This window comes from Dermacentor albipictus, chromosome 5 (assembly GCF_038994185.2).
Source record: "Dermacentor albipictus isolate Rhodes 1998 colony chromosome 5, USDA_Dalb.pri_finalv2, whole genome shotgun sequence".
In the NCBI taxonomy this organism is placed as follows: Eukaryota; Metazoa; Arthropoda; class Arachnida; order Ixodida; family Ixodidae; genus Dermacentor; species Dermacentor albipictus.
This window is the reverse complement of record NC_091825.1, coordinates 150,749,190-150,761,550: the sequence shown is the minus strand read 5'-3', so window position 1 is coordinate 150,761,550 and position 12,361 is coordinate 150,749,190. Positions and strand designations below refer to the sequence as shown.

Here is a 12,361-nt window from a genome sequence, read left to right as displayed (position 1 = left end):
CCCTTACATGCATTTCATTAAACTACCTCCAGGGTCTGCCACTTTATTCTGCCTTTTCACGAAGAACAAAAGGCGTAAGTATCCCATATTATATGAGACAAACTGACTATGACAAACTCCAATGACTGCGCACTACAAATCGTGTTGCACGCAATGCAACTGGCATGACTTGTTGGCCATCGCGGAAGAAACGGACACGCACACATTAATTGGTAACACTTCTGCAAGGCAGCGCCTTTATTATTATTTACATTTTCTTTTTAGTGCTGCGTTCTCTTGTTTCATCAGTTACGGCTGAAGCGAAGAGAGTTCGGGCATTGCTGTCCATTCCAGGAGGGAGCGAAGCGTTTTGAGGCGCGCGAAGTTCCGAGTGTCGTTGCAGCTGCTCGCTGCAGTGTCCATGTCAGCGCCGAACACCGCCACGCAGCCGCGCTGATAGCGGCTCAAGAACGTGTCCGTCTGTGGTGAGAAAAAGGTGCATTGGTGTTGTACCGTTCACATTTCGGATATAAAAAAACTAAGCAAAAAGAAACTGTTACGCGTACGTTTGCACAGTCTTCGCGGGCGCAACCAGCATGGTCATTCTCACAGCGTTACTATATGTTAGTTGACTGAGTTTAGCGAGCGAGGGCAACGAAGGGGCCACGATATACGTCAAGTTGTTCCATCATGCAGAACACTGCCGCTGGTAATCGTCATAGTCGTTGAGTCACAGAGGCGAGGCCTTTCGTGGAGCGTACGTAAATGTTGACATATGGGACTTGTTGGAATTCCATGCACTTGCTCGTTGGTGACAAATATGAATGCGGCTTAGCAGTTTCTGACGGGTGGGTGCACGTTGAGTATACTTAAATAGAAATCGATGAGGAACGAAGTAGTGACACCAATTCCAGTTTTAATCTTTAAATGTGACAAGGAGGATCACGGATTGCATCCTCGACCCCTTGAAGGGAGAGTGATTTTTTTTTTCTCCATGCAGAGCACATCGCCGCGGGAACGCTTCCATGTTCTACGCTGTCACTTTGGTAAATAATAAAAACAGCGAGGCCGTTGCAAGATCCTCACCTAAACATGGCCTACTGGTCCGTGTTTTCCAGCTGACTTAACGCCCTTGAAGGCACAAAAATTATATGGCTCCTCAGTGAACCATGACAATGCACAGCTCTGAACAATCAATGTGCCTGATGATACGATCGTGTTCCGGGATCATTACGGGCGACAAAGGCTGCAACAACTCCGGGCAAGCTTAGCCGATCTTAAAAAACGTAGTTTCCGTCCCTTTGTGTAAAATAGCCACAGCCAAAAGCTTGCCTTGATGCGGAGGCTCCGTTCATCTTCAAATGCGAGCAAGTGGGACTTGTTGTATGTGTAGGAGGTCATGGAGGACACCTCGACCAAGCGAGCAGATTCTTCTGGAGGACAAGCCTGTAAGGGAAAAGGTACAGATTATGACTGCAGTTATATTTTTGGTTGATGCCTTAAAGTACTGAGTACCATAACCTTTCAGACAAGTATGAATAAACCCATGTGTTCACCTAGCCCATGGCTTTCGATACCCGAGACATACCAATAGAGTTTGTAGTGTCGACAAGTGGATGTGGGATGCAGCGAGGAAGGCGTTTACATCACGTCAAAGTGAAGCTGTAGACATGGTAAAAGTGCAGTATACATAAATGTGCATGAATGTAACATAAACATTAGCTGACGTCTTAACGTGTGAAAGCTACAGTTGACGTGAGAAGGACGCCGTCCGCAGTGAATGGTTCTGTTGTGATGCAAAGTAACGATTACTTTGACTCTTATTGCTTCCTTTTCCTCCAAAGCTCACGACCTGCTGATCCCGGCAATTAAGTTGGCAGCGCGCCGCTCCGGCCCTTGACAAAACGAAAAAAGAAAACTTTACTGGCATCTAAATAGAAGCAGACTGACCTTCTCACATTGTGCCCCCGACCAGAATGTGGCCGTTGACGTCAGGTTTCTAACGTGTGACTCTTCTCGGCAACCATAGCTGCTCAACCGCTCCAGCGTATCACACAAATGGTTCGCGTGATTTCTGGTGCAGGCTTACTGTATCACGCAGGAAACATTGAAGATTAAGGGGTGCAAGAGTACACGCGCAGCGGTGGACGCGCATACCTCGCCGAAGGTGGTCTCGGCCATGCGCCGGCAGCTCTCTCCGGCACCGTGCAGTCCCTGGTGCAGCCGGTACCGATACACAGCCAGCGTCGTCGAGAAGCACACGCCGCCCTTGGCACCCAGGGTGTCGGACAGCTCCAACAGGCGGCCCTGGGAGACGCGGTTAAGGAATGGCGCATCAAGGCCTACATTTCGACAGCTCACCGTTTATCACAAGATTTCGTTGGTTGAATTCCTCAGCCGTAATTCTGCTCTGAGCAGTGACTATTTCTCTTTCTCTGAAATTCAACAGATCTCATTAAGAACAGCTCAGCGGCCGGCTATGGAAAGTATATAGTTGTGAATTTCATATATGAAAAGGTGAATTGGAGTTGGGTTCCAGCTAAAGCTCCCGCTTCACCACAAAATCAATTCCCATTCTGTTCATCGTATCTCTATAAAATGTCGTACCCTGATTCCAAGGCAATTTGTGTCACGGTTGTGTACTTTCAAAACAGAGCAGCTATGTTCGTGTGAAAAAGCTGCTGTATTCTTATTAACAAAGCCCAAGGGAAACACGCATCAAAATTGCGCAAACTGCGGCTCTTAAGACATTTACGAATAAGCAGACTTCAATTTAGCTCTTCGAAGGGGCAAATTGTTCCACAAAGTAGGTCTCTTATTTTAAGGCGCCGAATGAATATTACAATGTCACGCATAATAACATATTTCTGCATATATAATCCAACATCATTGCATGCTGTGGGCTGCAACCCCCCCATCACGCACTAACTTCAATAAGCGATCTGCAGTGTGGGTACACTGCATCTTTCAAGGCTAAGGTGATCCAAATACGGAATCACAAATTTTTTAGTCGACAAACGCTGTCCACAGAATAAATTTACCGAGAGCGTGTCCTGAAAATAGCCCAATTCGCCTTTTATTAAGACTCCGTAAACAAGATAGAGCGTCACTGCCCCATGGCTATAAGTCTAGCTCCTCACCATCGAAAGCTTCAGCGCCACGTCCGTTGCCGCGGTCATTGTGCCATGAAGCTTGCAGTCTTTGGACTCGTTCGGCACTTCGTTCGTGAGGACCAGAAAGTCGGGGTATCTGGCCACCAGAAACATAAAGTGCAATAATTGCATGTGCATTGTGTCTATCACTGGAAGATTAAGCAGGATTTCGCTGAACAGTTTCTTAAGTGCAGAGTTAACGAACGTTGGCGAGAGATCCACATTTTGAGAGAAATCGTAATCTTCCTCAATGCGTAATCTAGGTTCTACTATAACCAGTTTCATCGACACGGACAATAATACATAGCGTCTTACTGCATCGGAAGTGCAGTATTAATTAGTTGCCAATGATTTTCTTGTTTACTTAACTAAATGACTAACAGTGTGTATACAGCAACAGAAAATTAATAATTCCATGCTTACTTTCCAAGTTCCTTGAGCCGGCCCTCATGCTCAAATGCGGAGACAAGCAGAATGAGAACCGGTTTGGGATTTCGTTCGCTAAACTCATCGGAGAGCTCCTGCAAGACAAAGAAAGGGCACCTTGTTGAACAGTTAGCGCAACCTTTAGCTAAGTGTAATATACACGTAAATAAAACACTTAAATATCGCCTTGTAACCACCCTCCACTGCACATGAGCTTCAGCGCAAGCGCATTAAGAAAAAAGGAATACAAAAAAAAAACGATTGCAGACGTGCTTGCAATTGAGAAACGTTGCCTCGTAATAGTTGCGTTAAGCAAAAACGTTTCGACCTTGGCTGTTCCTCTTCAATGAAACCACACCAGAGGTTTACCTGTGTGAGCCAATTAAACCCAATAAAAATACTAATTATACCTATTGACTTGCTTCGATAGAGAAATAAACATAATCGCCACATAATCATAAAGCTATCAAGTGTTGAGTGAAGAGTGTCGCAGCAGCGATGTCCTCGTCCTTGACTGGCTGTCCTCGACTGGCTGCGCATTTTACTGAACATACTTTGATAGTGTCAAAAAAGTGTTTGATTGCAACTTCTTCTGCCTTTAAAGAAAGAGCCTAACGCAATATGAAACACCCCCTCACTGTGCCCGGCGGAGGAAGTACACCGAGATAGGAGGAGGATGAGGAGGACGAGTAAGTAAACTTTATTGCTCTAGAAAGAGTACTTCAGCGGTCAGGCCGGATGTCTTCATCTTCTATTGGTTGATGACGATCTCCGGCCTGCATGGTTGGCGCCCCTATTCCAGGGCACCACTGAGCGTGGCTGCTCGTCGGGCATGATCTACCAGCCTCCGTTGGGGGCTAGGGTCGCCGCTGGAGAGCACGCTATCCTACTGCTCCGCACTCGGATTTTCTATTTTGTGGAATGCCTTATTCGCATTGCACTCCCATGTGATGTGATAAAGTGTGGGTATTGCGCCGCACCACGGGCATGGGTCCCTGTATTGACTTGGGAACATTTTGCATAGTATATGTAAATTTGGGAAAGTTCCGGTCTGCAGCTTTCGCCAGTAAACTGCCTGTTGTTGAGTTAGTGTATTGTGGGGCGGGGTATATCTGATCCTCGTCCCTCTATGGTAATTTAGTGTGTCAGAGTAAGTTGGGATCACTGTCATGAAATCCTCAGGATCTCTGTTTAGGTCCGCTCGGTTTGTATGCCCGCGGGCGATTCTATCAACCCTTTGGTTGCTCTCAATCTCAGTGTGCCCTGGTACCTGAGATAGGACATCGCGAAGAGAGAAGCGCCGACGGTATAACGAAGTCAAAATGACGGGCACAACCAAACAACTGAGTGCTACAGGCGAAATTAAAGGAAATATAATGGGAAGAGACAATAGTAAGAGAATGAATAAAAGAAATGGTGAACACGTTCTACATATAGGAAACTCCGAACAGAAAAGTGGCAATTGAAGCATGTCATTTGAATCTACATCCGAGCGAAACGAATTATAAGCAAATAAATGCTCACAAAATTGCAAGGACGTTGGGCTTACACTTATTCTTTATAATCGCGAGGAAAACTTGCGAATAAGAGTATGTAGCAATTCATAAATACTACCAGTGGTATGGACATGTTTGTAAATCTAGGGAATTTAGGATTTTCTTTTTTATTGTTTACATTATTTCTTCATTATTATTTATTCTTTATTTTTAGTGGCGGAGTCTGTAGGGACGTAGACAGTTTCTGTCACAAGTTACCAAACATCAGCGCCACCAATTAACTTACACTGGTGCGTCGCTACAAGGCTTGATTTCCAATCGCGTCCTGTGCAAGAAACGTTCGGCACAGATTTCATGCTTAAAGATCACCTGACCTTGCGTCACAGAGAACACGCTCCGGAGAAGAGGGAAGAAATTCGCCGCCTCAGTTGCGGAAGGGGGGGGGGGGGAGATTGCATCGATGCATCGCTACTTTACTCAGTGAATCTCTTTTTCTCTCTCTCTTTTCGCATACGGACGACCCTGGGAAATCAGCAGTAGCTTACACAGGGACACGTGCGGATTTTCCGGGTGGCCTGTGATGACATTCACGAAAATTGGCAACACTGTACAGCGCCGAGTACGCGTGCAGCACCTCAGTACAGGATCGGGGCCACAACTCAAATACAATACAGTGTCGCTGAGCCCACTTCACACGACTGTATCGAGGGAGAGGAGGAAGTAACTGCTAAGAGCGGATTCTCTAGCTTCCACGTGTAAGCGCACTAATCCCCGACGTCAGTAAACCTACTTGGAGAAACTTGGCGAGACCACGCACGGGCTGCGTCCTCGCCGTTTCTTTCACCGCCAGTCCACAAAGACCTTCGCTGGAGAGCCAGTTTGTGATGAACGAAATTATTTTCGCCCTCGCCGCTGGGCTGTCCGCGAGATCGTCCAGTACTTTGCCAGCATCGATGGATACCACAAAGCACGTCCAGTTGAGCTTCGCATCCAGCAGCCGACCTTGTAGGTTCGCTTCTGAAATATATACATAAAAAATAAGCACTCAGTAAAAGGACCCTTGTTATCACACTGTTGTAAGAAACGTGCTCGCCACTTCGCGCGTAAACGAAGTAGCCGGACGAGTGCCGTGAAAGCTCGTCCACTTTCCGGAAATATAACTATAGTTAGCGTAGATAGAATGCCCTCCTCATTCCCCCTCTATAACTTCAGTATTCATCTTTCCTTGCGTGAAGGATGTGACCGATATCAAGTGTAACGCCGATATACGAGTCCGCAGGTTTTCATCCTAAACTTAGGCTGCTACGAATACTTGAGTGCTAATAAAATGCTTTACCTAACAGTGTATGCCACTCTATGCATAGTAACCTTTCGGTCGCAGAATATGCTACTTTTCACTTTCTTATTATTTTTCCTTTTCAAACAATACCTGCCGATTTCACTATATAGATTTTGTTGAGGTTTGTCCCATTAAAAAAATACGTATCTATCGACTGTTGGAAGCATAATTTAGGCATCTGAAATCTGAAATTTTTAAGACCGTGTGGAGCATCAAGTTTAGCAGTAACTAACTCTGCTGCTCAATACTGCAGCTTCTCTTTGATTGTCTTTTTGCCCACCACCAAACTTAGCGGACCGTCTCAGTGCCCAAAACAGGAATTCATCCAAAGCCCTGTTCGTGAACGAAGAGAGGGCCCACTCGTCGTGGTGGCTTAGTGGCCATGGTGTTGAGCTGCTAAACACGAGGTCGCGGGTTCGCATTCCGGCCGCGGCGGCCGCATTTCGAGGGGGGCGAAATAAAAAACGCTCACGTACTGAGAATCGGGTGCACGTTAAAGAACCGCAGGTGGCCAAATTAATCCGGAGTGCCCCAATATGGTATGCCTCATAATCAGGTCGTGGTTTCAGCGCGTGATACCCAGATTGTATCTATTTTAAAGAAGAGGGGACCCGCACAGTTGTACGCCCTCTATGAAAGTGGGCCTCTCACTGTAGCTGCTGCTCTTGATGATGTTGTTGTAGAGATACTCCACTTCGCCGTCCACGAAGATGTCGCACTGTGAGAACGGAAAGTCGACACTGGCGCGGTGAGTCGACGAAGGGACGCAGATGAGTCTGCCTGCATCGACCGAATAGGAAAGCGGTCTCAGGGTTGCGCCGCCGCTGTGCGAGGCACGGGAGTGGCGCGTTACCTCTGCGCGACGTTCCAGGCTCCGCTGCTCGCGAACGGTTCCTTTTGCCTGGAGAATCAAATCCGAGACGTTCACGCAAAGGAGAGATGAGAAACGGTAGGAGTAGAGTTCAAATAAACTAGAAAATCTATTTACCTGTATACTACCCATCCCCCACCTCCTCCCCTCTCTGTTCGGATACATACGAAACTCGGGAGTACTGTCAGCAGGCAACAGCTCAACCTATTTGAAGAAAACTATTTCAAAATAAACTTGATATTCCAGTAACTCTGACAACATTTTTCTATGCTTCAAAGCTTCAAAAATATTCACAATATCAAAATTTCAGAAGAAGTTGAATTGAAATATTTGCGACTTAACAAATAAATAAATAAATAAAATAAATAAATAAATAAATAAATAAATAAATAAATAAATAAATAAATAAATCGAAGCTCTGCAAAGTGTTTTATAGAGCGCATTGAGCAGTTAAGATTAACGTCTTACATCGAAGCCCACAGGCACATGAGTCGTGAAGACGTACATTCGTGAAATGCCTATCGATGGAAGAGTTCGCATCTATGGCCCAAACAATGAAACGTTCCTTTCCTTCGAGCGCTTCCTAACCTTACGTGAGGCCTCCTTACAGCGAAGGAGCGATGGAGGAAGCAAGCATACTCTGAAAGCTCCCTTCACCCGTCCTCACGTAAGGAGCGGTTGCCGCCATGCCTGGGTTCGAGATTATCTCTTAAAAGCTTTAGGCGAACACCAGAACACCACTATTCAATAAAAAACGTTGTATCGTCGCACAATCTCTAAGTTGATGAGCTAATATAGAGAAGCGTGGACGCTATTTTTTAGTTTTGTTTACTAAATCTAAAGAAGCAGTGGATTACAGTGCGAAACTTGATGTGCTCCAGCAACGCTGGCACGCCGCCGTCGTGCAACGCCTAGCAACGCCTAGCAACGCTTCCATGCCGCACGCGTGACTGAAACGAACGTGCCTGGCAAAACGTACCGTGCTCGCGCTTCTCCGAAGGTGGGCGACAGCACGCACGCGCAAGCAAACGTCACGTGGTTAAGCAGTGAGGCGAAGCGCTTGTTCAGGGCCAGGAGCGGCGTAAGGACGCATGAAGGTAGCTTGGCCCAAACAAAAAAAACGTTCCTTTTAGGGGTGTGCCAATATTGAAATTTTCGATTACGAATCGAATACGAATAAGGCGAATAACTCTCTTCGAATATCGAATCGAATATCGAATACATGTGTAGTATTAAAAAATTGCAAGAGAGGTAACAATAGCTTTATTACCCTTTTAAAAATAACATTGCATTTTACAAGGTTGCTTGAAATTAAAGAGGTACTCAATTATAGATAATGGACTCAGGTAATGCCCTCAGTCAGGTAAAACGCTTGTTACAGATTGTCGTGAAGGAAAATTAACTGCTCAATATGGCCAGAAAGTGAACGCTCTCTATGCACTGTCACATTTCTACCGGTAGAAAAGACTCTTTCACTAGGAACTGAAGTGGCAGGGATCGCCAAGTACTTCCGGGCGAGTGCACTTAAAAGCGGGTACCTGAAGCGGCCAATGGACTGCCACCACTCACAAGGATTCATGCCCCTTTCCAGAAGAGGCTTTTGCGCGTAGTCTGTGACTTCCCTCTCAGGGGCAGATGCCAAATGTGTCTTCTCTTTGTTCATCACTAGATCGTCAAAAGCATTCCATACACTCGATGCCACCAGTCGACACGAAGTCGACGCTGGCACGGCGGTGTCCCCACGGTGTTCCACGATGGCTTCCTGGAGCTCCCTTGTCACAAGGTTTTTCAGCCAGATCATCTGACCAGATGCCTGATGAACTGTGGCCATAAAGCGCGGATCAAGAAACATGCCTAGGCTGGCCACTTCATCAAATTTCCACTCCGCACAAAGAGCCTTGATACATTTTGCAACAATGTTAGCAAACCCTGAGTTGCCTTTGCAACCTTCAAGGCAATGGGGCATTCCAAAAATAATTGGAATTATAAAGCTTGGTGAAAAAGAAACCGAAACTGATCATGTCTCAAATGCCTGAAGCAGATAGACTGAAACAGAGCATACAGATAATGAGCGGATCATGCGAAGTTCTCAGTTAATAAACATGTTCTTAGGAAAATGCGGAGCAAGCATACAATTGGTTAATTGCTCAATTATTCGCAGTCTATCCGAATATTCGCCGTTTCCACCGTTATTCGGCCGTCCTCGGATATTCGTGAATTTCCGAACATGCATTTCTCGAATCGAATACGCTTCGAATATGGAAAATATTCGATTCGTATTCGAAATTCCGAATATTCGCACACCCCTAGTTCCTTTCCTTCGAGCGCTTCCTAACCTTACGTGAGGCCTCCTTACAGCGTAGGACCGATGGAGGAAGCAAGCGTACTCTGAAAGCTCCCTTCACCCGTCCTCACCCAAGGAGCGGTTGCCGCGTGCCTGGGTTCGAGATTATTTCTTCAAATCTTTCCGCGAACACCATTATTCTATTAAAAATTGTAGTATCGTCACATAATCTTTAAATTGAATAGCTAATATAGAGAAGCGTGGACGCTTTCTTCTAGTTTCGTTTACTAAAGTTAAAAAAAGTTGCGCATTACAGTGCAAAACTTGATGTGCTCCAGCAACGCTGGCACGCCAGCGTCTTGCAACGCCTAGCAACGCCTAGCAATGCTTGCATGCCGCACGCGTGACTGAAACGAACATGCCTGGCAAGACGTACCGTGCTCGCGCTTCTCCGCAGGTGGGCGACAGTGCGCATGCGCAAGCGAATGCCACGTGGTTAAGCAGTGAGGTGAAGCGCTCGTTCAGGGCCAGGAGCGGCGTAAGGACGCATGAAGGTAGCTTTGGAGCTACCTTATGCTGAGGAAGCACCAAGGAAGCCTTCACCGAGGGCCCCTCAGTAAGGAAGCTTTCAGAGTGGCATAAGGTAGCCTCACCCCAATGAAGGCTTCCTTAGTGAGGTAAGGAAGATTTCATTGTTTGGCTTCTTATGCTGAGGAAGTACCAAGGAAGCACCAAGGAAGCCTTCACCAAGGGCGCCTCAGTAAGGAACCTTTCAGAGTGACATAAGGTAGCCTCACTGCAATGAAGGCTTCCTTACTGAGGTAAGGAAGATTTCATTGTCTGGCCCTATATCTGCGAGTACTCCAAATCTACAGGCAATGAAAACCAACGAGTTTCATTGCGATAACAACTACAGGGACTTCTGAGATGCGATCGCGCCATCGGCGCTGCCCACATCGCGCTGTCCTGGTATCGAGACGGCGCATGCGTGGCTCGCGCTTGGAGGGTTACAAGGCTTCCAGAGACGCGCAGTGCGTTCAACAGCTGCAAAACAGCGACGCAGCCGAGTGGACGACACACAGCGGCCACACTGTGCTCAATCGGCTTTGCCGGAGGAGCCACGGCAGCGTTCGAGTTTCCGCTAGTGGCACGAGCGTTGTGCGCACCGCGTGCTGCATATACGGGGCGGAACGGAGAGTAAACATCTGAATAAACACTTTCATTGGGCGCCGAAAAAGTTGGAGGACGTTTTTAAGCTTCGCGTTTAGGAGTGGAACGCGACAGCATGCAAAGATCCCTGATTGCTTCGCACGCTTCCGGGCAACTGCAGCTTATACGTAACCGTAACGTTTACCGGGAAACGCTGGCGTCGAAATCTTTGCACGAAGGCAAGCTTTCTGGTAGAAACGCGGCCACTTGCGTGGGGCGATCTTCAGTTATCTTTTCGCACTAGCTATATTGCCGTCTGAGAATATTTAACATAAAAGGCATGCGCTGTCGCTATTCTGTTTTACGGCATTTGTTTATGGGCTGCCATTCTCAAAATTCCGAGGAATAACTTTGTAAAGAACGTAAGACAAGGTATCAGGAACTTCAGTGATATAAGAACAACTTTAGTGCCGTATAGAATATGCGTGGTTCGGGACGATTCTCTCGGCCGCGGACGCCGGCGCCGAATTTTCTGCGACATGGGGCCCTTAACGCTCTCGCATTGAAAACGCCGGCGATTTTTCGTCGGTCTCAACTCGCGCACCATCGAGATGCGACGCCCGTACGCCACTACAGGCGTTCATTATGGCGCTAGCGCTGTGACAGAGCTGCGGTGTAAAATATTTTACACCCGCAAAAGTGAATAAGGTTGCAAACGTGTCTGTAAACTCACACCTTTACGCCCTTTTTGGATTTAAGGCTGTGTCCCCTCCGCGTATTGTTAGAACACTGCACGAGCAGCTCGAGAGCAAAGCTAGACCTTGCTGTAGCTTTCCATTGTTCGCCTTCGGGCGAAGCTGCCATGTTTTTATTTTTCGGAAGGACAGCTTTTCTTCTTCAACTGCGCAATCTTCTTTCTGAGTTACCCGCCCGGATTTCCTTTGCAATGTCGCGCTACTTCCATGTGAAGGCCAACTTTCCCTTTGATAAATATTTCACTGCCTTGAGCTCATTTCTTAACTAAACCAACAACACAGCGAGTCTCAACATGGTGGACACCTTAGAATACGCGGTCATGCGTTATTAGAATGAATATGAAAAAGGTAGTCTTGTGGGACTATTAGCATATGAGTATACATACGGAATGGTCGCGAATGATGGTGCCACTATAGTATATCAAATAATGTTGCAACGAAGCGCATTCAGATTTAGTTCAACGAGAACACAAATTCTGAGCAAAATATGAATGTCAACGATCGCGGCCTAAACATGAACGTCTGGCTTCCTAAGCAACGTAGTCGGCTCAATTAAATAGCTTCTTGTTTTAAATGTTCATTATGGTCGGAGAGATGAAAGATCACATTTTTGGTCCAGTTTTGTGATTGATCAGGCATAGGTAAAAAGTTAAGTATCCGAAGACTATTCGAATTATCGAATAGTGACCATTTGATTCGTTACTCGAAAGTTTCGGATATTCATACAATTCAAAAAGTGAAGCATCAATTTTAAAGCTATAAAACTCCGGAACAATAGCAGCTATCGCAATTCTGCAAACTTCACCTATTGCGGCGCCCAATGTATACAAAAAGGATTATTGCACACCGCTAATTTGTGACTCAGTGACTCAACAGGGCATCCATTTTACATAAACAGATACATTAGACT

General features: G+C 46.4%; 1 protein-coding gene across 1 annotated transcript in view; it reads right to left on the bottom strand.

The window, feature by feature from the left end:
* Nucleotides 1-209: 209 nt before the first annotated feature.
* LOC135915286 (uncharacterized) overlaps nt 210-12,361 on the bottom strand; it is an 85,243-nt gene continuing 73,091 nt past the window's right edge. Inside the window, exons 65-72 of the mRNA XM_065448310.2 lie at nt 7,246-7,293; nt 7,044-7,172; nt 5,844-6,070; nt 3,555-3,652; nt 3,120-3,228; nt 2,137-2,286; nt 1,312-1,425; nt 210-459 (exon numbers count right to left, since the gene is read on the bottom strand). Of these exons, the coding sequence (XP_065304382.2) occupies nt 289-459; nt 1,312-1,425; nt 2,137-2,286; nt 3,120-3,228; nt 3,555-3,652; nt 5,844-6,070; nt 7,044-7,172; nt 7,246-7,293 (1,046 nt within the window). The 3' untranslated portion in view covers nt 210-288. The remainder of the gene's footprint in view (nt 460-1,311; nt 1,426-2,136; nt 2,287-3,119; nt 3,229-3,554; nt 3,653-5,843; nt 6,071-7,043; nt 7,173-7,245; nt 7,294-12,361) is intronic.